Raw genomic sequence first — 23,983 nt, 5'->3', positions numbered from 1 at the left:
CTATTCACCTTGGAGAAGACTGTGCATCAATTGTCAAAATAGCTAACCAAAGATATAAAATGCTTCTAAAATCAATATGGGTTGAAGAGAAGAATTTCTCTGACACTGCAGTCTCTGGTCCAGCTTCTTAATGGTTTGTGTGCTGCATCTGATATGGCCTTGCAAAGGTTGAATGGGGACAGTTTTATCCTTCCTGCAACTTACTGATAAAGTAGCACCTGTGATGACAAGAAATTAAAGCAAACTAATGACTTTCCTTACTTGAAATAGCCAGTAGCTGAAAGACTGATGCTTTGCTTGTGAGCTTCGCTGATCTGCAAAAGGTATACTCATTATTACAGAGAGAAAATTAAGAATGCTTTACTTCTTATTTAAAGAAAAAAAACTTTAAAACCCCATTTTAAAGAAAAAAGAGCCCTAAGTTAAAACTCTACATTTCCTTGTTCCCTGAACATATCTTTAAGAAGGGGACACTGCAAAATCTCTAAAGTTGGCCAGATTTACCAGATGTTGTGTTGCACCACACTGTTTATCCTCTTCTTTCATGTGGTTAACTTCATGCAGGGTGGCCCCTTCCTCTCTCCAGAGCAATAGCAGCTTTCATTGTACACTCATAGGTTTATCATAATTTAATAGTAAGGAACAGAGATGTATTTACCCAGTCTTCCCATCTGCCATTAGGATTGTCTCTTCGTATAGGGTCTAGACGCTTCCAAAGGATTTGACAAGCATCCTAGAGAGGAAGAAAGCTGTGCGCCACTGACCAACACACAAACCCAAATCTTTCTGCTGTATTCAAAGCACTACTAGCTCTTTCTTAGTGAAGTTAGTTTGTTAAATTCATTCTGAGGGCTGTAACTCTGTTCATTTACCTACAGTTTCTATACTTGTAAACTGCCATCTGGAAAGCAGCACTTATTAAAGAGTGGCATTGGCATCTTCTCTGACGTAACTTAAGTATTCATATACCAGGCTACCACTGAAACCATCAACAAAAACAGACAAAGGACCTGATTCTCCTCCTATTCTGATTTGCTAGATAGAAACCCACTGGCTTGAATGATTTATTACAAAATAAATTAAAGCAGAATTGATCCCAAATTATTTAAGAGGATAAGGGCATTTCAGTCTGATTATTAAAAAAAATACCTGAAATATACCTTATGCTATTTTTTTCCTTTAAATTGTGTGTAAATACAGAATAAAGTAAAGATCCATAAATTTATCTACTGGCAATCTAACCCCCCCATCCCCATTTGTAAATCTGACACAGTAAAGCAGAAAAAAATTTACTCTTTTTAACAGTGTTCCGGAATTTGCCTTGTTTTAAACTGTGCATGTAAAATAAACCATCAAGAGAGATTTTGCGATAAAAGAACTGCAAGCTGCTCAAAACCAAAACAAAATTATGAACCCTCAGAGGGACATTCAGTATTCAACAGAACCACTGATTATGTGAAAAAAATGGCAATAAGTCTAACCTGGACTGCTCTTGCATTGATTTCTGTTCCAACTGATGCTGCTGTGTATTTGCCATTAGGTACAGTTGTTGTGCTTGTTTCACAGAAGTGTATATATGACAATGGTATCTTCAGTTCACGACTGACAATCTGTAAGAAAAGTAAACAAAAAGATAGCCAGTCCCACTTGAAGATGCAATTTCAAGTCAGGAATTCATCATGCCATTCATCTCTCTTTCTAGATACACGCACACATAGAAATTACCTAACTCAACAGTAATACTATGACTAGGACAAATACAGAAGTCTTCCTTAATAATTACCCTGTAAAATAAATATTTTCTAAGTAAATTCAGGTAATAGAACAGAAGATAAAACAATACCATGCAATACTATATGTTTTGCCTCTAATTAATTGTTCTCTCTAATCAGATTTTGTCTACATATGCAAAACTTCATAAAAATCAAAAAACAATCACTTTCTCTAATGGAGTTTCAGATCTTATCTGTATATTTTATTTTTAATTTCATTTTAAATGGCTTTGTTAGCTTGTGCTCCCACTTTATAATTTTTTACAGTGTTCTAATATTCAGATGTTCATTTTGAAGGATTGACCTAATTTTAGCTCCAAAATGACCTATTTGGCACATAGTTTTGTTTATCACTACACCAGAAATGGATGAAAATTAACTTATGTTATTATTGATGTTGGAATTCTACAAAGTTAAATTTTCATCACTTTAACTCCCTCTGCAAACACTGGGTCATTAGCTATCCTGATAACAGTGATGTTACCACAGATCCCTTTGTTTATAACTTGTATTTTTCCTAAGTTTTGTCTTCATCAGTAGCTCAGAAGCAACAACCCAGTATTAAACTTAGGTTTATTATGTCTATAGAATTTGCCTATTGAACTTCTTAGTGCCCTTCATCCTTTTGATTCAGTTATGTTTATATTTTATTTGCTCTCAGATGCAAACTAACTCACCTGTAACATCTTAGTGTGAATTCCTTGTCCCAGTTCAATTCCGCCATGAGTGACTAGCACAGACCCATCTATATAGATATGGATGAGAGCTCCAGCCTAAAGAAAAGCCACAGAAACTCGGTAATTTTCTTGCTTCACTGAACAAAGATGCATAGGAAAAAGAACAAGGCAAAGATAGATTTAATCAACAATAATCAGTATATTGTTAAAAGGGAGTGGAAATTCTCCAGCAGTCTGATAATAACAAATTTTACTGCTCTAAGACAGGATAAACTGTGAGATAATAGCTATTCAGTGGAGTTCTGCAGGGATCACAGTAATTAGTCTAAATAATAGAAAAGCATATTTTTCTTCTTGGGAAATTGAGTGAATTAAGAACATGCTGGCTCTAATTGTAATGTGCATGTAGCCATAGATACTATTCCCTTATCCACAACAAAAAGGAGGACAGAGCAGAATCTGAACCTTGAATCTAAAGCATTTTGTCAGGTGGCAAAACATCTACTATGAACACCTATAGAACTTTTATTTTAGAACAAACAATACCAGAGTTGTACTTTTGTTTTTCTGAAACTGAGGGGTTAGTCCTAGTCCTTTTTTTGTTTGCATGTATTCATACACAGTAATAATAAACTGATCTTTATAGTGTGTAATTTTGATGGAGCGATGACACAACTGCTGGTATGTTTTCCCTTACAGGCTGTCAAGGGAATGATTTAGAACCTGATACACTTTCTGTTCATATTTTGGTGCAGCCTTGTGCCAATAAAGAGCTATCTGAAACACGGGAAATGCAAGAAGCAAATGGGAATGGAAATAATGAACTTTCATTCATGTAAAAGCAGCAACAAGTAACTCTCCAATGGATGGTGATGAAAGAAATAATCCTGTACAAGCCATCGACTACTATAAAAGAGCAAGTGGATATGAAAGAAAACTAGAAATTCTGTAGAGACATTTCACTGTAGAATGCAATCAACCATCAGCACTCAGAAAGCAAACAGTAGAGCCTGACAGATGTTGTGAAATACAGTGCCCCCAGGACATCTTTTTATTTGTTATTAATCCTACATTGAGAGATAATGGTCATGCAAACATCTCTGGTGCCAACTTGTGATGTTCGCAATCAGGTAACATTTTGCTGATGCCAGTTAGAGTCTTAGCTAACAAAGACAAGATTAGACAATACATCTATCGTCTAAGATTTAGATCTAGATTTTTTGGAAACTCAGTGCAATACCTGAGCTTTATTTTGAAGGTTTTGATGAAATGTAACTATCGGTTCATGCCTTTTTCTGACCTTTTGTATCAGATGAATTGATTCCTAGATTCAATGTTTTTTACTATGAGAGCATTGCTGTATGAAATATATTAATCTTTCTCTGAGCTCTTAATCTACAAACTTGAACAGAAACAATCAAGAAATGGATAAACAACTGACATACAAACCATGCATTGTACTCTCATAAACAAATGATGTTTGTTCATTTAATCTGAAACTCATTTAAAAGAATTTTTGGTTTAACGCATGAATAAAAAAAAAATAATTAGAACTGGAAAGTTTTCCTAGAAACACCACCGTCCTGAGCCATATAATTTTCCAGTAGTAAAGCTTAACCTATCATAAACATATAGTACTGTCTGATCTATAGGAGTGATAGGTTTTCTTATTATGGATGAGGTTATGGAAGATTCCAAGTACCACATTTTTACAGTGAATTACTTAGCTTTTATCTGGACAACGACAGCATGATGGGAATCAAAAATTCACATTTTTTTGTGGGGTGAATGCTTATAAACTCATAGAATGGTTTGGGTTCGAAGGGACCTTCAATGCAAGGAAGATGATCTAGGTCAGCCAAAGGAAGATCATTTATACCACCCCCTCCTGCCATGGATAGGGACATCTTTCACAAAATCAGGTTGCTCGAAGTCACATCTAATGCTGAGTCAGCATTTATAAAGATATCAGCTGGAGAGAGTGATACTCTTTCTGAAACAAAGCATACTTCAGTAGATGATATTTTATGCTAGTCCAGCATTCTGGAATCCTTTCCTATTTCCTTCCAGTAGAGATTATGCTTCCTCTATTTTTTGAAAGAAAAGCAGGGACCTTGGATTGTAAAAACATTGTTACCAAGGGGTTACCTGATGAAAATAAGTTGCATTAAATCCAACAGAAAACTTCATGGGAATGATGGCAATCCCCTTCTTTTTCCAGTAATTTTTTGTGTTAAATTCTTCCACCATTGCTTTTCGGTTGTAGTAGTCAGACTTGTCCAAACATTCTTCCCAACATTTCCACAGATTCTCTGCATTAAACTCTTCTTTGAAGGATGTTAGGTTAACTCCTTTGTACATGTTTATTTCCCTAACCTAAACAGCAGGCAAATTTACACATTGCTGAAAATAAATAAGGCTGTATAATATATTGACATATTATATATATAGTGATATGTTATATAATAATATAATGCAATAATAATGTAATGAATACTTATCTATATTAAACATAATGCCTTATCACTTTTTCTAAGGAAATCCCTGCTCATTTGGCCTGATATTTTTGCTTGCATCAAATGCCTGTGAACTTAAGTGGTGACAGTGGAACTGTTCACAAGGACTACTCAATGCAAAGAAGGTTGGTAAACTCAAATTGTAAGCAAGACTAGTGAAAGCAGAAGTTAAAGCTAAAAAATCAATAGAAAAAATGGAAAGTCCAGTTCCGAGATGCTGAGATGCAGGTGACAGCTGAACATACACAAAGTGACCTAAAACTCATCACACAGTACCTGAGATTATACTGTTTTGACTGAAACTGATCCTACTAATGGCAGTCATCAAACATTTTGCAACAGATCATGGGCCTGTTCTCTCCACTTTTACCTGTATTATATCAAGTAGTACTCCATGGATGCATAGGTGCTGCATAATATACTGTTCAGTCCAAGTAAAGTTGGTGGATCTGGTTCTACAAGAGCTGGTTTAAGCATAAGGAGCTTCCACCAGTCCTGGTCCTAGAATTCTGTTACCCCATTTTTTATTTGGCAGTCTCAGTTCTTTTACCTTCTCATGTGGTAGGCCAGTTTGGGTTGCCACAGCCACAATGCACATCTCCATAAACAGACCGGCTTGGGGAAACCCAAATCCACTGAAGGCAGTATTAGAAGGCAAATTAGTCTTGCAGGCATGGCCCCGGACTCGGAGATTTGGGATATTATATGCATTGTCCACTTTCAACACAATGTATTCAATCACCTGTAATAAGAGGCTACAGTTGTTCAAATGGCTTAATTTCCTCTAAAAAGACAGTGAAAATTGTGAAAGACACTCAAGATACCAAAGAGAAATAATTATTTCAAGGAAGAGTAGAACTATACTTGGAAGGCCTGTTGTTCTGCTGGGTTTTACACCAATTTAAGTAAAGAAACTGTGAATCAGAGAAACTGCATTTAACTTAAAGGATTTACAACAGCCTGAAGAATTACTGAGGGAAAAATCAGACCTTCTGTTTTGGGGAAGTGAAGGAATAACTTTATGACAATAGGCTCCGTAATAAAACTGTCTCTCTATCTTCATTGAACTTTTAAATCTGATTTTTCTATGTCCAATATCACCTAACAGGAAATATTGTACCCCCTCAATGATATTCTGTAATCAACCTGTGGGCCACAGATGCATTTTTACTTCAGGAAGATGGGAGTTGTACTTAACAAGAATAGACATGTTCTTAATAAAAAGATACTGTGGCAAAGAGCTGTTATTTTCTTTTTGTGACCTGTTCAGTCAGTGTAAGTGGTATCAATGAAGAAGGACTTACCAATTCAGATTCGTCTTTTGTACAGCCACCATTAATATAGCACTGAAAATCAGCAGCTATGATTCTACCATCATTCATTAATCCAACCTGTAATATATCAGCCGATGCATTAGGGGTCATTTCTCTCATGTATTTCAAACTTCTCTTTATAAATAGGCTAACTGGTTAACAAATACCACCTGAGGTTCAAACTATAGAACACAATGGCATTTTTTCCAGTGAACTGGAAAAATTACCAGCATGGATTTCTGTCTACAGGATGGCATCAGTTTGGATCTGAATATGCAAACCAAGAGTAAAATACATATAAAACACACAAATCATCAGAATACCTCAGCTACCCACAAAGCTATTCTATATAGACATTGTCCATACTCAGGATCTGAAAAGCTTGTTCACTGCTGTTTTCTGTATGGACAGAGACCAGAAAGAGGATGGCGATATCGCTAAAGAAAATATTAACTATTATTATGTTTATTCTACTTTCTGAAGTATCCCTTTTGTAATCATCTTTCATCCTGATGATTTCATCACCTAGACAACATAAGAACATGAACCAATGGTGCATATATTTTGCAGATTACATGTTCAGGAATAACTACCAAATTTGATTGAATTGTAGTTCTGGTTCCTTCTTCAATTTATTTTTTTAATGCAATGTATGGGTTTGTATTTTTAGTAGCTTATGTAATAATATTTAAAGGGGAACAATCATAGAAAACTGTAAAATAACTAGAGACCAACTTGTTAAATAAAGTGAACTGATGCAGCAACATTAGGATTAAATATAGGAAAATAAGAAAAATTGAATATTGTTGCTGGCTAAATTCTGCATACCTACATGGATAGGAGAAAAGACTGGACTGATGGGGAGAGTGTTTTTTTGCTTAATGTAGTTAAGCAGTTCATGCAGTTTTTTGCAGTTATTGTATTTAAGTAAAGGTTAGGGTTGGGGTTACAGAAACAGTCATCAGCCAAATTCTACAGCTCATGCAAGAGCTGTTGGAACTAGAAAACCAATTCCTCAGCCTTCTTTACCCCAGCCATATTGAACTCTAAACCCTGTCCTGGAGGGTTTTAGTGTTGTTAAATCATACACAAACACCAAAGAGAAGGTTTTTGCCCCTGCTACTAGCAGTTGCCAAGCTGACTTCAGTGCTGGCATTGTTTACCCAGTTATTTTTAATGTAAGGATTCAGAAGTCAAGAGTTTTGCTACCAGCTGAATCTTTCATTACCTTGCAGAGTTGATTTCATATCTGAGAAGTGTCTTGTATTCAGTTCTGATTTACATGGGGTAGGGCTGATGTTAGCAGTATTTTCAAGAAAAGGGATGGGTGTTTATGCTTTTTCTGGATATTGCCTGGGTTGTAGGAATACAGTGATAGCTGTCGGTTTGATTCATAGCATTTGTCAGGGTGCTCCTAGGACTGGGGAAAGTTTGGTGCTCAGTTAGGATTTCAGATGAGAAGGAATTTGGTTCCTTACTGCGTCTTGTTAGTCAAGGAAATTATGCTGATTTGCCTCAGAATAAACTATTACCCAGTAGTTGAGCAAAATATCTTCTCACACTCACTTTATATTTTCCAAAGAAAGGGTGCCGTCCACCAGTGATTAGCATATCCATATTTCTTTCAAGGGCAAAACGAACTGGACACCCGGTCCTAAAGTGAACATAAAAAAATCCACCTTTCTTATAGCCTGTATATGCAGATTGCAAATAACATTACATGTACATGGCCGAACTCCTAGTGGTGGCAATAAATCAGTTCATTCTATGTTTTAGTTTCTTATTAAAATTGTTAAACTTATTCAACTTTCACCATGTCTGAGTTTAGGCTGTTTCAGCAGATTTTTGATTTGTTTTTGATTTTCCCTTTGTCCTGGGTTCAGCAGTAGCAGTCAAATTTTCTCCTTCTTAGTAGCTGGTGCAGAACTGTGTTTTGACTTTCAGCCTGAGAACAGAGCTGATAATACTGACGTTTACTCTGACCAAGGACTCTGTGAGTCTCATGCTCTGCCAGGGAAGAAGGGAGGTTGTGAGGAAGCAGAGACAGGACACCTGATCCAAGCTAGCCAAAGAGGTATTCCATACCACAGCACGTCATGCCCGGGATGTAACTGGGAGTTTCCCGGAAGGGCACTCTCTTCTCAGTTGGGCTTGTTTCAGCAGGTGGTATCGTATTCTCTTCCCTTGTTATTTCCCTTATCATTATTATTATTGGTGGTAGCAGTAGCTGTTTGTGTTACACCTTAGTTACTGGACTGTTCTTATCTCAACCCATGGGAGTTACATTCTTTTGATTCTCCTCCCCATCCCTTCAGGAACGGGGCCAGGGATGGGGAGAGGGGAGTAGAAACTGTGTGGCTGACTGGGTTTAAACCATGACATCCTTCAAAAACAAAGTAGAAAAAATGAACTTTTCAGCAGTATCTCTTTAGCTTCTCAACAGGGAGATGCAAGTTCTATGAAGCATGCACAGGACACAGCAAGTAAGCCAGAGTAAAGGAGAGCTGTAGCACAACAGGCTCATGTGAGTACCTATGTATTGGGGTAAAAAAATCCCTTTCACTGAATATATGGAGTGAAATTCAAGCCATTGTGCCTGGGAAAACTTGATTTTTTGGGATTTGTGCAGCTCAGCCCTGAGAGAAACTGCCTCCTTGCCTTTTGCTTTGGATCTCAAATACTAAGTGAATACTATTACCAGAAGCCCAGAGAACTTTCAAGCCTCTATCCAAGATTTACTGCCAAAGAGATGAAAAATGAGGATGTTATCAAGATAACCCCCAGGTAGCGTTCAGGACTGAAGTTCCTTTTTCATTAAGTCTTGTCATCTTTGTTTTAGTGAAAGCATTCATTTGATGAAACCAACTTACTTGTTGGCTGCCACTGCTGCAACTACAGCAAAGAGTGAAGGTTTAGTAATCTTCCCACCGAATGCTCCACCAACACGTTTCACATGGCACATAATTTTATTGGACTGGAGGTTTAAAGCTGAAGCCACTAATTCCTGCAAAAGTGAATATCCAGGATTTTACTGAGAATTATTACCTGCCAAAGTATCTTAAAAATGCCTATTCTTTATGGCTAACCATATACTAAAAGCTAACAGGTTTAAGAATCCTGGGCAGAAAACTAGAGTTGCTATAGAAAGAAAGAAACAAACAAAAGATTCCAAATAGGTAAAGATGCTGGTGAAAGCATAATCTGGTCTTTACACAATAATGGAAATGTAAAAATAGGTCCATAAACTAATTCAATTATCTAATGCCAGATATTATAATCTCTAGAACTGCAAGTTTCATCTGTAGCTGGAGAGAAAGCATCCAATAAAATATCAAGCTGAACAGAACAGAGTGAAACATGTAGAAATTAACATACATTCTTTGTAGCTATTACTTTCTACAGGCCTACAATCCAATTCTGATGTTAGCTAGGACCTATTAACCTTTTTTTTCCCCTTAACTTCATATGATTTGTATGTTGTTATTATTTACTTATTCATTTATTATTTATTATTTACACATAATTATAACCCCACCATCATCAGTGTAACTACTCATATGAGCAACGCAACTTGTCTGAGTACTCTTTCTAAAGCTGAAGATACTGCTGCCAAAATGTGATTGACCAGGATTGCACTGAAGGTTCTCACTGATTTTAGGAGGATTTGGCCAATATATCTAAGAATTTGTCTTTTTTTTCAATGAGAAAACTACAGCCATATTATCTATCCAAGATACTCTTTGTTCATCCCATAGTAATAGCGCTCATTTGTGTCTATACTGCATTGGATAATACAGATAGCACAAGACCTGCTTGTGCAGGAAGCTAGTTCCATCTAGCTTCATCATTAGTAGTCAGGCCATTTATTTTCATAAAAAGATCAAAATCAAGTAATCTAAATTGGGAAGATCATAGGACCTGGCCATATAGTTGAGCTTTAAGGTTATTTAGGAAGGTAAGAAACAAGTATCATTAATACTTTGCTTTACCTGTACATCTGTTACATGCTGAGTTGACACATACACGTCCATTTCTTTATCCTCCACCCTTGGAATAACAAGCACACTATTTGTTTCCAGGTAAAAATGTTCCTGTCCTCCTATGTGCAATTCACCTGTTATGTATACAATTATAGGAAAATGTAAGCTTGGTTTCAAATGAGCTGCAAGGAAATCTGTATTTTCCCATATAAATATATATATATATATATATATATGGCATGGAAAAAAATTGTCACAGAAGAAAAACAGAGAAAAATAGTTGAACTTTTTTTGTAGTTTGTTTCTCTTTATTCTGTGTTCTGCATGCCTGTTTGTTTTAATTTATTTTTATCTTAGGTTTAAACCTAAGGATTAGGTGATTGAACATTTTCCTCTTAATAAACAGAAAAATAATAAATAAAGAGGAAAATATTCAATCACCTAATCCCTGTATAGCTTTCCCTCCCCCCACCCCCGAGAAGATCAGTACCAATTTAATATTTTTTGCTTTTTAATTCTTTAGGAGGTTACATCTCTTCTACTATAATAGGTTTATAATATCTTCTTCTGAGTCATGCTGTGAGGGAAAATACAGCTTTCCTCTTCCTTTGTTACCTTCTTTCCATCAGTATGCCCTTCTCTCACTACATTTTTTCTACCTATTTCTACGCAACACTTTACTTTTGTACCATTTTCCTTAGAGAGGGGGAAATCTGTCAGCACAGTGTAAAAGCTAATTCTGTAAATTCTCTGTGTAACCTCAACTTTATGCCATCCTTTGGCCTGAGAGAATTTCCCTAGCAGTTATTCCTGAAACACATGTTCATGGAGAAGTAGTAGGAATCAGAACTGAAGCCACTAGAGGGTGACATGACATATGATGGAAACAGCTGGAGGAAGTCCAAAGGAGAGCAAAGGAGACTGAGAACTGAAGGGGCTCAGCCCAGAAAGTGAAGGAAGGCATGAATCTTCAAATCAATCCTGCAAAGAGGAAAAGTACAGTCTGTGCTTTGTACTCACAGTAAAGAGAACAAGAAGCATAGTACTACTTACATTGCAGCAAATTGTTAGCAATGAGGACAGTCCTACTGATAGGATTGGTGAAGCACTGGAAAAAAATAACTGGGGAAAATGCAGAGTCTCCATGCTCAAAGATCTCCAAGAACTGAGATAAACCTGATTGTTCTTTCAAACATGATAGAATTGACATTGGAAAAAGACAAAGGGGCAAGAGGGTCTGTTACATTCCCTCCTGTGATCATGGAGGTGTTAATTCATGTGTAGTTAGTGTCCAGTGAAGAGAAAAACTCAACTGCAGAAATTTAGGGAATGATAGTAGCAGAAAGTAGGTGTGATAATATATGTCATGAGAGGACAATTGGAAAAGTACATGAACAGGAGACATGAGTTGTCTAAGCCTTTATAAGGTGTTCACTAACAAATCTCAGAACTGCATTCAAGTGTTAGAAAAATTAGGGGAAGTATTAAAACTGGCCAAGGCAATCTTAAGAGAAACAGATCTTGGTATCATATACCTTAATTTTAGTAAGGCTTTTCCACTGTCCCACAGATTACTCTTACAAAAAATTTAGAAGTACAGTCCAAATAAAATCAGGGTTACCATTGGTTGAAAACTGCACTCAGAAAGGAGTTTGCAGGACTGGCTGTCAAGCTGCAAAGAAGATGCACATAGAATCATAGAAGAGTCATTCCTGGCACTAATATTACCCCATGGTTGCTTTAATAACTAATAATTAAACTACAGATAATATCAGACTGGAAACAGATGCAAGCCCTTTAAAGGACAGATTGAGATTGAAAGTGGTTTTTCTACACTGGAAAACGGTCTGAAGTCAGTGCCATGAAGTTCACTATGGGTTAAGTGCCAGTACTTTAGATAGCAGTATTGAACAAGATCTAAAGCAGGGATTACAGAGCAGCACAATTTGACTGTATATCCAGTCAATAACACCACAACAACCCTAATCTTATTCTGTGATATTAATGTTATATGGAATTTCTGGAAGACGCCACTTGGCATTGGTGAAACCTAATCTGAAGTATTACCATAGTGAAGTCAGATATAGTGAAGTTACAGATAATGGAGAAGTGAACAGTGACAATGATAAAGGTTAGCAGACGTGATCTATGGGGAAAATATAAGGACTGTGGAAGTGTCCTCACATAAGGAAAATGTGAGGACTCTGTTTAGGGTGAACCTTTACAGTTTGCAGGAAGAGAGATTCAGACTACTAATTAGGAAAAATAAGGAGAGTTAAATTCTAGAACTAACTACAATAGGAACTTCTGGAATATTCTTCATTGATACTTCTTAAATACGGGTCTGGTACTTATGCAGAGAGTATACTCTGAGACAACTGGATCACATTTGCTATTTGAAGATGGTAAAACTGTTGACTGTAGGAGTTTACTCTGATCCCCTTGTTATTGGGATTACCTCTAAATCACGCAGTCAGTTTAAAATGGGATAAGTTAAATTAGCCAACACCTATAAGCAAAGCCTTATTTAGCTCTAATGTTTAGTCAATGTGAGCTAAGCAGGTGTTAGTAAACTCATTTAAATGTGGACATTTTATCTCCATTCCCAGTGAATGGGAAAATATCAACCACAGAGGACTTTTTGTTTGTTTTGTTTTTTTTCCAGTGATGAGCTGGAAATAGATTCCGGACTAGCATAACTCTCCTCCCCTTGCCTGATGCACTATATATGAACTACCTTCTATGATTTCATCAGCAGACTTGAATCCTTTCTCGATATCTCCTTTTTCTATTTTCTTTTCTTCAGTAATGTATGAATTATGTTTTATTGCATCCTGCAGCAAAAAAAAACACAACATCCACAAACAGAATGTTAATTGTAAATCAGAAAGTCATATGATTTTTATATAGCACAATCTTTCATATGATCCTTTTTCAGATAGACAAGCAGCTGTGACTAACTATTAGAAAGACCAGGAGAGTCATTCCACCATCAGAGAGCTTCTGTTTATTTGACTTTTTTTAGTTCATATAATTCTCTTCTTCCCCCAGATTAGAAATACTACATATCTGTTAATGGAATTCAGAGCTGTTGAAAATATTTCAGAATCAGACTGCTTGCTACTCAAAACCTGCCAGACTTGAAAATTTTCAGAACTTGGGTGCAGGATGTGTGATTCTAGAACTTCTGCAAATATAAGATCTCAAATTTAGTTCTATACTCACCTATTCCTGCTGGGAATTTGGCTCCTGGAGGCATGGAATTGCTTGCTTAAAACTTTCTGAATATTCTTTAGCAATTTTGTCCTAGATCTAAAAAGACCAGTCTCCGATTTACTGGATGAATAAGAACCTAGTAAGATATTTTTTGTGTTTCCAAAATCAAAACTTTGGACTCAATTTATAAACTTTTTGCACTTCAGAACCAATAAAGTTGTACCTCATACCAAAATAGAAGGAAAAAAGAAAACTCCAAAGGATGGCAAACCTTTGTGTAAGGAGGTAAATGGCTAGTGAGGTAACTTAAGACCTTTATCAGACAGAGAAGAGGAGACAGATTGTTACCTCAATGGTCAGAACTGGCTCCAGATCTTCATACACTATCTTCACTTTCTCAGCCCCACACTTTGCCTGAGTCAGTGACTCTGCAACCACAGCACAGATTATCTGACCAACACAGATCACCTGCAACACACCAATTCTGGAGACATTAGTACCCATGAACATTTCCTCTGTGCTCATCCTTGGCCACATACTGTGCCAAGTTACATCCTGTCTGGCACTGACCACTTTTCCTTGCCTATACTCACAAATTAAAGAAACCCATACAAGAAGGACTAGAGATGTAAGAACAGTGCTTTAGGAATTATGCCTGTTCCACTGCAAATACCCTGTAACAGTGTCATTTGTGATGGACACAGCCTGAGGCCTGGGACATTCTGTATAGTCACACCGGCTGCATAGATCCTATAAAATTCTTAGCTCTGTTGATGCTCAACAAAAAGAAACAGTGTTGTCTCCCATTGCTATGTTTTAGTGTTTAATCTGGCAATTAATTTCATATTGTTTCTAGCTGGGCAATTTTTATTTTATTTAATCTTTGAAATAATCTCAAATGTCACACCTATTTCATACTTTCTCAGAATCTATTACAATAACTTGTTTATCAAGGAATCATGGCTGCCTTACTTCTGTCCCAAGTTATTTAAGGGAGTTTTTCCTTTCACTGGGGAATGGTAGTTCTGTTCAGCCCAGTCTGGCTGGCACTGCATTAGCAGCTCTTGCACTTCATTTCATCTCATTGCAATAAGATGATACTTGCAAACTCACTTTCCTTTTTTGTAAATAACTAAAGAAAAAGGCCCAGACACTCCTCCAGAAGCAAGAAATACCTTATCTTCTGCATATGCTTGCTCATCCTTGCCATTTTCCCCTGGAATATCTCTTGCTGTCACAACATCAACCACTCCTGGCACCTGAAGGGCTTCTAATGCATCAATTGATCTGGAAAGTAGAACATGCAAGTAAATTAGTACAGTACCTGGTGCAATTATCTCTAGTAATTCAGCAAACTTCAGGAGATGAACATAATCCACTTGGTATTCTCACTACAGACCTCTACATAGAGAAAAAATTGTAAAAGTCTTGATTAGCATGTTGAGAAAAAATAAACGGAAGACATCTGTGTATGCATGGCATAGAACAGCTCTTTAAATTCTGGCTCCAGTACATGCAAAATCTAAGAATATATTTTCTTTCTACATTTTTTGTACTAAAAGAAATGAATGCATTAATATGGACTCTTTTGTCCATATCTAACACTATTTAAAGCTCACAGTAAAGAAATCCTTACCTTACATAAGTCATAATACTGTCATATCAGACAATAAGAATAGAAAGCACTTGTTAACATACTTACATGTGTATAGTATTTTTCTTACTTACATAATCTTTGCATGGGCTTTAATACTGGTGACCACAGCCAGTGAAAGCTCTCCATCCACTGGACGAATGTCATCAATGTAAACTGCTTCACCAGTGGCATGCTTAATACCAGACTGGTGCATGATGGGACGGCCCACAGGATCTTGTGGAGACTGTCCTGGGTCAACATCCTGCAGAATAAGAACATATTATCTGCGAGCCAGAACAGTAATTACAGGAAGCTTTACTCAAACATCTTCTGAACATATTTTGTGATCATAAAATCCATGTGGAAATCATCTAGAATTCATGACAATATTTGTGGGACACATTATAAAGGGCTAATTCCAGTTTTAGAATTTGTGCTACATTGGCACCACAATGCCCTGACAGATGTCTGAGAAATATACCTCATTAGATATCATTCACATCTCTAGTAATGGCACTCTCTTCTGCAGAAATATTGCACCAAATAAATAGGGGGGGAAACTGAGAAAAACAACGGTAAAAGGGGCAGAATTACTAGTTCATGCAGCGGAAGCCCAGCAGACAAAGGTGAACTAAAATCTTCTGGATCTTACAGCTAGTCTGTCTGCTGGGTCCATACTGCTTCTGATAGCATTCTTGTGCAAGCCACACTTTTACAGACCTCAGCATCACCACCGCTTCAAACAACTATATTTCACATTGTTTACTCTGGAGAAAACATATTTGAATTCAGAATTATATTCAGTGATCACTCTAATTCCTTCTTGCCTATCTCCCTTAAGAGACAGGTAAAGTAATATTCTGGCCAGCACTGACAAGACTAAAAAATGGTTTAATCCATGTGTTTGCTAGTTAAATTCAAAGACAGCCTGGAATTGAAAGCATTTCAGACACACTTAATGATAACACTGCTTTGGTGCTCTCTGTTGTTGAATTGCTGATAGTCTGTTTCAAGTTAATGTGAAGTATAATCAGGGATCCTGAAAAACTTCCAAGAGTTATGTTTTGTTTGGGCTTTTACTGAATTTCTTAACGGAAGACAATTTTTTGGTTGATGCTTAAAATTTTTGTTGGAAAACTGATAAGAAAAATTTGACTTTAAGAATTTTTGAATTTTCAACAAAAAAACAGTTGAAAATTCTTGATGATTTTTTTTTAAATAAAAATCTTCTACTGAGAAAACTTTTTCACAACCACCTTTTATACTGTGGCTTTTCAAATAAATCTTTAAGGCTGGAACAGTCACAGAGATGCTACAGCAGGTTATTCCATTTGTATTGAGGCCCACTAAACGGTTTGAATTCTCCTGAGCTCTTGCATAGAATCATAGAATAGTTAGGGTTGGAAAGGACCTTAAGATCATCTAGTTCCAACCCCCCTGCCATGGGCAGGGACACCTCACACTAAACCATATCACCCAAGGCTTCATCCAACCCGGCCTTGAACACTGCCAGGGATGGAGCATTCACAACTTCCTTGGGCAACCCATTCCAGTACCTCACCACCCTAACAGTAAAGAATTTCTTCCTTATATCCAGTCTAAACCTCTGCTGTTTAAGTTTCAACCCATTACCCCTTGTCTTATCACTACAGTCCCTAATGAAGAGTCCCTCCCCAGCATTCCTGTAGGCCCCCTTCAGATACTGGAAGGCTGCTATGAGGTCTCCACACAGCCTTCTCTTCTCCAGGATGAACAGCCCCAACTTTCTCAGCCTGTCTTCATACAGAAGGTGCTCCAGTCCCCTGATCATCCTCGTGGCCCTCCTCTGGACTTGTTCTAACAGTACCATGTCCTTTCTATGTTGAGGACACAAGAACTGCACAAAATACTCCAAGTGAGGTCTCACGAGAGCAGAGTAGAGGGGCAGGATCACCTCCTTCGACCTGCTGGTCACGCTCCTTTTGATGCAGCCCAGGATACGGTTGGCTTTCTGGGCTGTAAGTGCACACTGCTGGCTCATACATCCCTGCCCATGGCAGGGGGTTTGGAACTAGATGATCTTGAGGTCCTTTCCAATCCTAACTATTCTATGATTCTATGTTCATTTTCTCATTGACCAACACCCCCAAGTCCTTCTCCGCAGGACTACCATGAATTTCCTTTTTGTCCAACCTGTAACTGTGCCTGGGATGGCTCTGACCCAGGTGTAGGACCTTGCACTTGGCAAGGTTAAACTTCATGAGGTTGGCATCAGCCCACCTCACAAGTGTGTCAAGGTCCCTCTGGATGGCATTCCTTCCCTCTAGCGTATCAACAGAACCACACAGCTTGGTGTCATCGGCAAACTTGCTGAGGGCACACTCAATTCCATTGTCCATGTCAGCGACAAAGATATTAAACAAGACCGGTCCCAACACCGATCCCTGAGGGACACCACTCGTTACTGGTCTCCAGCCGGACATTGAACCGTTGATCACAACTCTTTGAGTGCGACCATCCAGCCAGTTCTTTATCCACCGAGTGGTCCACCTATCAAAATAGATGGAAGCTGTGCTCTTATTTCAGCTGTGTCAGGACAGCCTGATGCTGCAGAACACCTGGAGAGCAATGAGTGCACCTGCACCCTAAAAGACAGGAAATCTATTAAAATATTAAAGATTTCCCACAGGGTCAACTATTTCAACAGCTTCACATTACAATTAGTAGAGGCTTTGGAGTGAAAAGATAGAAAGGCAAAACACTCATTAAAACAGAGGGTCTGTGGCAGTTCTAGCTACAAACACACCTCATCTGATAGATTTGGACACCCTGGGGAACACCACTTTGTAGCAATCCCAAAGCACTCATCCTCTTCTGTGAGAGTTCAGCATACCTGAAGGGATACTGAAAGGAAGGTCAAAGCAGTGTTGGCAGCCCCTTATTTCTAAAATATAAGTTTTCCCCTCACAGATTTTGAAGTAAAGCCTAGCACATTTACTATTTCCTCTCACACCCCTTAATCTTCAAAAAAGCAGGGTCTTCCTGCAGCCTGTATGCTGATGTGGGTATGCAACTTTTGTCCAGTCCTTACCATCTGATATAAACCATGTAACACTTCCAGGTAAAATCTGAAAAGGAAGCTGACAAGCAGAGTTCTTCTATATTCCACTTTTCCACCCTGAGCTGATGGAGGGAGAAAAATTTCCTCCCGTACCAGTCTGCAAGCTTCATTCAGCATCTGATCATTCCATTGTCTGGTAGAAAAACAGACTAACATGAGCACACACAATTAACACGCAGTTAAAGCTATTCTAAAGTATGCAGGAAGTTATAAGCGAATCAGAAGAAGTTATATCAAGAAATAACATACTGTTAGGGAGGACAGGTCAAATACAGATTGTGAGTGTCTATGATGGGTTCCATCTGGGAGAATTTCCACTGGCAGAATCAAACAGAGCCCATGCATCACACCATGGCTCCTGCACTTTGCTTAAATGCATTACAATATCCAATACCTTCCTATGAGTTTCTTGCAGGACTTTCTTGCACTGATCGTGGTTGAGCCAATGCCTCCATACAAAATACTCAGATCTACAATGGTATCTGTGCCTGGATTGAAGAGGACTCTCATTCCAGAATTCACTATGGAAAAAGCGTTTTTCTGACTTCCAGCCTGCCTGAAGGCTGAAATGAAGTCATCCTAATGGGGAAAAAAGAAAAATTCCATCAATGGCAGAAACTGACTGAACAAAAACAAACCTACTATTCCTTATATTCTGATTTTTAGCACTGTCCAAATAAAGCAACATTTTAAAGAACACTTCCTACAATTACTGGTTCAGGTGAACTTTTTATTTGTCTTGAAGCATTAAGCTAATCATAGACAGACATGCTAAGAGGGTTATCTATGTGTAAGAAAATATGCCAAGTTTTAAATTTTATCAGTGGTTCAATGACTTCAGAGTGCTGGAAGAGCAGTCCTGGTGTAAACCACTTCATATATGGCTGATATGTTCTCTGAAATTCCAGCTTAGAAAATCCTGGTTTCTTCTCCAGGACATGGAGGCCCCACTGTGCTAAGGAACCTTATTTTGTGAAGATTTTACATTCAAGAGATTTTACATTTTATGCTACGGTAATGACATTTACTGAGGGAGGTACGAGAAGCAGCTGGGTTTTCTATTGTCAGAAATGTTTTGCTCTGGGGACAAATTCACATATTTTAAATGAAAAAATAATAGCAATTTCTTTCACGGTCAGGCACAGATGAGACATTTGAAGAACTGTAGCCCCAGAAAGAAACTTCAGATTGAGACTGCCACAAAACTTTTAAAGTAGGGGCTAGCAGATAAGATCTGTTATTATGAGTATGTGATATTCTCATGACAAGTGTAAAACCCAGGATTACATGTTTTACAGTGGGTCTTGTCAGAGACGGAAAATCCTTTCAATGGGATTTAGATTGCTTCACTGAAGCAATGCTCACAACAAGCTACCCAAAAGGAAAAGCCAGCAGCTGACAGGAGCAAGAGGGAAAACTGACAGCCAGGGTTCCATCTGCACTTTTTGTTGACAAGTCTTGTTAACTGTGTCAGCAGTTAATCAAAAAGGCGATTCAGGACAAAAGTGAGTGGAAGAAACAGCCTCTTCCCAAAACAGTGTTAATTTCATCTGGTGAAGCTGCTTAATCTCATATGTTATTCCATGAGATGGCTGGCAGATAATCTTCCTGCTCTTCGAAGTGACTTTCTGAGTTTGCTAGCAGTGCATTTCTGTTCATTTTATTGTCTCCACCTCTGCTGTTCTTCGATGCAACTCTCTCTCTCTGAAAGGTAAGACTCTGAAATACCCTCTGTGATAGCCTTTGTTCTGTGGCACAATTTGTCACTGGACAAAGCAGGTTGGGATTTCTTTCTTCTTTTACTTCATGGAGGGAACTAGCCCATTCCCCCTTAATTTTCTCTTCCAGGTTGTTTGTCTCTCTAATCACCACTAAGGCTCAAAGTTTCGGGGCAGCAGAAGCACTGTTGCTGCTGCTAACACAAGATTATGCTTTTGTAGGCTTTGAGCTCATAGGAATCTCATTTTTCATGGGAAACCTGCCATTGCTGCCATGGACAGAAGCACTCTTCCAGCTTGAGGCCACCTAGGGGGACTGAGGGACCTAGGGGTATGAGGGACTGCAGTAGGCAGACGCTCTGATGTCAAGGTTGGCAGACTGTTGTGGTCACTCCCTTACTGACTTCAGTCTCAACACGCTAGCTTGTGGCTTGGTCTTCCTCGACTTGCCCCGTACTCTTCCTCACATCCACTAGAGTGGTATCTTAGAACACAGTAACAATGACACCCTTTCTTCCACCCCTAGCACCCTAAAACCACATACTGCCACCTCTGGTCACAGTAATTAGGACCTTATTTTGCCAGGAGTTGCAAGGACAGATCAGGACTCTTCGGTGTAAATTGCTAATTAGTTAGGGAGAAGAGGCCAGAAAAGAGTGTTATTGCTGAAAACTGTGTGACAATATGGCACTTTTCCTCAAAATATTCAGGCAGCCCAAATTCCTGTGTCTGGAAGGTACACAAGTGCATATTTAAGAGCAGGGAAAAAACAGTAAGAGACCCAAAGAAGGAGAAGTGGAAGAGGTGATGGAGAGATACCATAACTTTCTTAACTACTTCCAAAGCAGTAGTAACCTACGTTTTCAATGCCTTCTGAAAATAATGAAAGTATTCCTAGTAACTACAGTGGAATCTGAATGAAACCTCTGAAACATCAGGGTCTTACCTTCAGTGAGTATGGGATGAGAACAGAAACAACGACCTCCTTGGCCTTTAGGTCTGCATTCTCACAGCCAGCAAGAAACTGATCATTTAAAAGAATCTGCCTTTCACCATCTGTTGGAGAAAACTGTAGTCTGTTATTGAATGTCGAGCAGAAAGGAAATATTTCTGCATTGCAGATCCAAATTTCATTGAATCTGTGCAAAAGAATATCTTAAGGGCAATATGGCCTTAGTACAGTCCATTCCATTCAGGATCTAGCCTTTGAGAGGAAAGGCTAATCTTATGGTATGTTATATGAATGGTAAAGATCCACATCAAACATAAAATATGAGAAAATGTATATCTTACAAGTGCAATAACATTCAGAAAAACAGTGATTTAAATTCAAATATGGTTATTCTGTTTCTGCTCAAAAGCTTTTAAATCATTAAATCATTAAAGCACAATAAGCTTTTAAGAAATTATCAAGCACTATACTGAGATGGAGACTCAGCCCTGTACATCTTCAGTTCAAAGATGGTAGAAACTGTTGCTGAGTTTTTCCAAAGTGTCCATAGATTCTATGTGACATGGATGGGACTTGCTTGGTCTTGATTACTGAAGTGTTATTTAAACATGATGCCCATGTATATACATGCACACACATGTGCACAGAAGTACCAGTGACTTCGTGAGAAGTTTCTAGATGCATTACTCTAGAGAATGAAACAAAGTTTTTCTTAAAATGAGACATAAGCAATAAAAGCAAACAGTAGTGGAGTTACAAGATAAAGCTACCCTGTCTGATAAATTGAGCAATATAACCAGAGGCAGTGCAGAAAGGAGACTTTTCTACCTGTCAGGCCTGCTCACCTTGCTTTCATGTGATTTCTAGATGTTTCCTTTTGTCTTGTGAAACAGAAAGACTGTTTCCTGCTGGCAGACACTTTTTGACAGTTAGAATGACAGGCAAATACCAAGATAATGTTCTCTATTCAGCCACATGTACCATTCTAATTCATCAAGGAGATGCACAGTAGTGTTTCGTTTGAAAATTGTTACCTATACCCATATTCTCTGTTGCAGTGTTCTGCCCATCTAGCAAAGATATTTGGCAGGGCATCCAAAGCTTACCTTCTGATGCCAAGTTGAGGACAGATTTGCCAACTGATAAGATTGGGTTCAAGTCCCATGTTGATCCCCTGCTTACAATGTGTCCTCCTAAAGACTTTAACAAAAAATAAGGTTATTTTTAGGCTTGCCTTTTTTACATGTAACAGGGATCTGTACCATAATCCTATTTTATTCACTTAACAGCCTGTTGGAAGAACTTGTATTTGTTTTGTTCAGTCTTAACGGAACTTTTACCTTTGTACTTTTCAATGTGATTTACTTTACTCTTTCCTTCAAAAGTCCTTTCTCATACCATCTCTGTTGAGAGAGACCAGATTTACTTTTCTGCCCACTGCCTCCCAAAGAGATGGCCATTCCCTTAGTTGAAGAAAGAAATACAAGGTATTGAGAGAAGGAAATTTTAAAGGAAAATCAGGGACAAGATCAGAGATGCTTAATATATGATGGGTAAACAGCTATGTGTTGATAGTCAAACTAAAATATGACTGGTGTACAGTACCTTATAAGAGAACCCCACTTTTCTTTGCTCACGTCTTCCAGTTCCCTGCTCAGCCAATGAGCATGAATAGCAGGAGTTTCTTTGGTTACAGTTCTCTGGATATTTGAACCTGATATACTAATATAGGACTCCCAATTATTTCATACAAATTTTGTGATGTCTTTTACTATTTAGCCTTATGAGGCATGATCCCACCCTCACACAGATTTTCTCCATGTATATGTAAATGACATTCGCACATATATGTCTGTAGTGTTGGTTTATTTATTGTCAGTGCTGAATACATACTGCCATGCTCCTGATCTGTTCTCCAGCTAGAGTTCTCAGGTGTTGCAAGAGAGCTTGGTAGATTTTTGTTTTCTCTTGTGGAAGTTTTGCGACTGCCTCCATTAGGATGTTTCTGAGCTGGGCCAAGCAGCAGGCAGCTCCTATTACTAGCCCTGAAATGAAATGAGCTTAAACAATGAAATCATAGGGCCACAATATAAATGCAATATATAGCTGATAAGGCCTTTAAAGATTTGCTTTTGTGCACGGATTTTGTCAGCAGGATGAAAAAAGAAAAACAACACCAATATGTGTTTTATATTACATGCAATAAGAAATGCAAATTTTATTTGCTTATTTAGTGATGGTTCCTAGTATAAACACATATCTGAAGAATATACATTGCATATTTGCACACACCAATGCACATGCCTTTTCTGTGCTGTGTATCCCCAAAGAAATGGACAGCAGTTTACTCACTAAGATGAAGGATGACTGACTTGTTTGCATCTTCCAAGACTAAGCTGCAAACACTTGATCACACTTCCAGTAGTATCAGAGAAATCACTGCTATGAACTTCAGTAAACACTGAAGTAAGCCTGCAGAGAAGTCTTCAAGTGCTGTATAGTGGGGCTTTTTTCTGAACAAAGGGGCCATGTTATAGAGTAGTCTTTTACTGATGGATCTACTTAAATGCAGAGTTGCACTGATATTAGCATAATAATTTGAAAGGATTTATAATTCAGCAATTGCTGTGAATCATGAAGCCAGGACAACATAAGGAGAGAAATCGTGTCAAAATGTCAGCTTGATTTCCCATGGGGAACATGCTGCATTCGTTCTTTTGTTACAGCTGTAGTGCCTCCACTCATGGAGTTGATGCATCTACCAGACTGGATTCTTGACCAATGGTCATCAGTACAGCCCATGTGATGTCAGTGCATCTGTGATAACTTCTGTTATCTGAGAACCCAGATCAGTTGTTCCAAAGAAGACCTTGTGACTTTTTTTTTAATTGGTAATTTATGCCTGAATATCTTGTGTTGAAAAACTAGCTCTAGCCTAATCTATGTTCTATGGACTTTGTGAGATCAATGGTTGTAAGAAAAAGTTGACTGGTGAAAACATAAAACAGAGAAGACTGACTTAGGGCCTTCCCCTATGCTTGCTGTCTACAGAAATTTGAGATTTGAACAAATACATTCGTGCAGAAGAGTTTCATAAATTGTT

The 23,983-nt window shown here is 38.0% G+C and overlaps 1 protein-coding gene across 2 annotated transcripts in view; it reads right to left on the bottom strand.

The window, feature by feature from the left end:
- The window catches only part of AOX2 (aldehyde oxidase-like), a 45,893-nt gene that overhangs the window by 8,129 nt on the left and 13,781 nt on the right, over nucleotides 1-23,983 (bottom strand). For both annotated transcript variants that reach the window (XM_031045815.2, NM_001281542.1), the window contains 20 exon segments: nucleotides 22,774-22,925; nucleotides 21,987-22,080; nucleotides 20,875-20,984; nucleotides 18,605-18,789; nucleotides 18,181-18,343; nucleotides 17,892-17,993; nucleotides 15,203-15,372; nucleotides 14,650-14,761; nucleotides 13,823-13,942; nucleotides 12,996-13,092; nucleotides 10,268-10,392; nucleotides 9,149-9,282; nucleotides 7,845-7,932; nucleotides 6,270-6,356; nucleotides 5,516-5,707; nucleotides 4,598-4,825; nucleotides 2,450-2,545; nucleotides 1,482-1,610; nucleotides 659-733; nucleotides 262-314 (listed from right to left, as the gene is read on the bottom strand). In XM_031045815.2, the coding sequence (XP_030901675.2) occupies nucleotides 262-314; nucleotides 659-733; nucleotides 1,482-1,610; nucleotides 2,450-2,545; nucleotides 4,598-4,825; nucleotides 5,516-5,707; nucleotides 6,270-6,356; nucleotides 7,845-7,932; nucleotides 9,149-9,282; nucleotides 10,268-10,392; nucleotides 12,996-13,092; nucleotides 13,823-13,942; nucleotides 14,650-14,761; nucleotides 15,203-15,372; nucleotides 17,892-17,993; nucleotides 18,181-18,343; nucleotides 18,605-18,789; nucleotides 20,875-20,984; nucleotides 21,987-22,080; nucleotides 22,774-22,925 (2,512 nt within the window).

The sequence above is a fragment of the Melopsittacus undulatus genome, chromosome 8, assembly GCF_012275295.1.
Source record: "Melopsittacus undulatus isolate bMelUnd1 chromosome 8, bMelUnd1.mat.Z, whole genome shotgun sequence".
NCBI lineage: Eukaryota > Metazoa > Chordata > Aves > Psittaciformes > Psittaculidae > Melopsittacus > Melopsittacus undulatus.
This window is presented reverse-complemented; position numbering and strand designations above follow the sequence as displayed.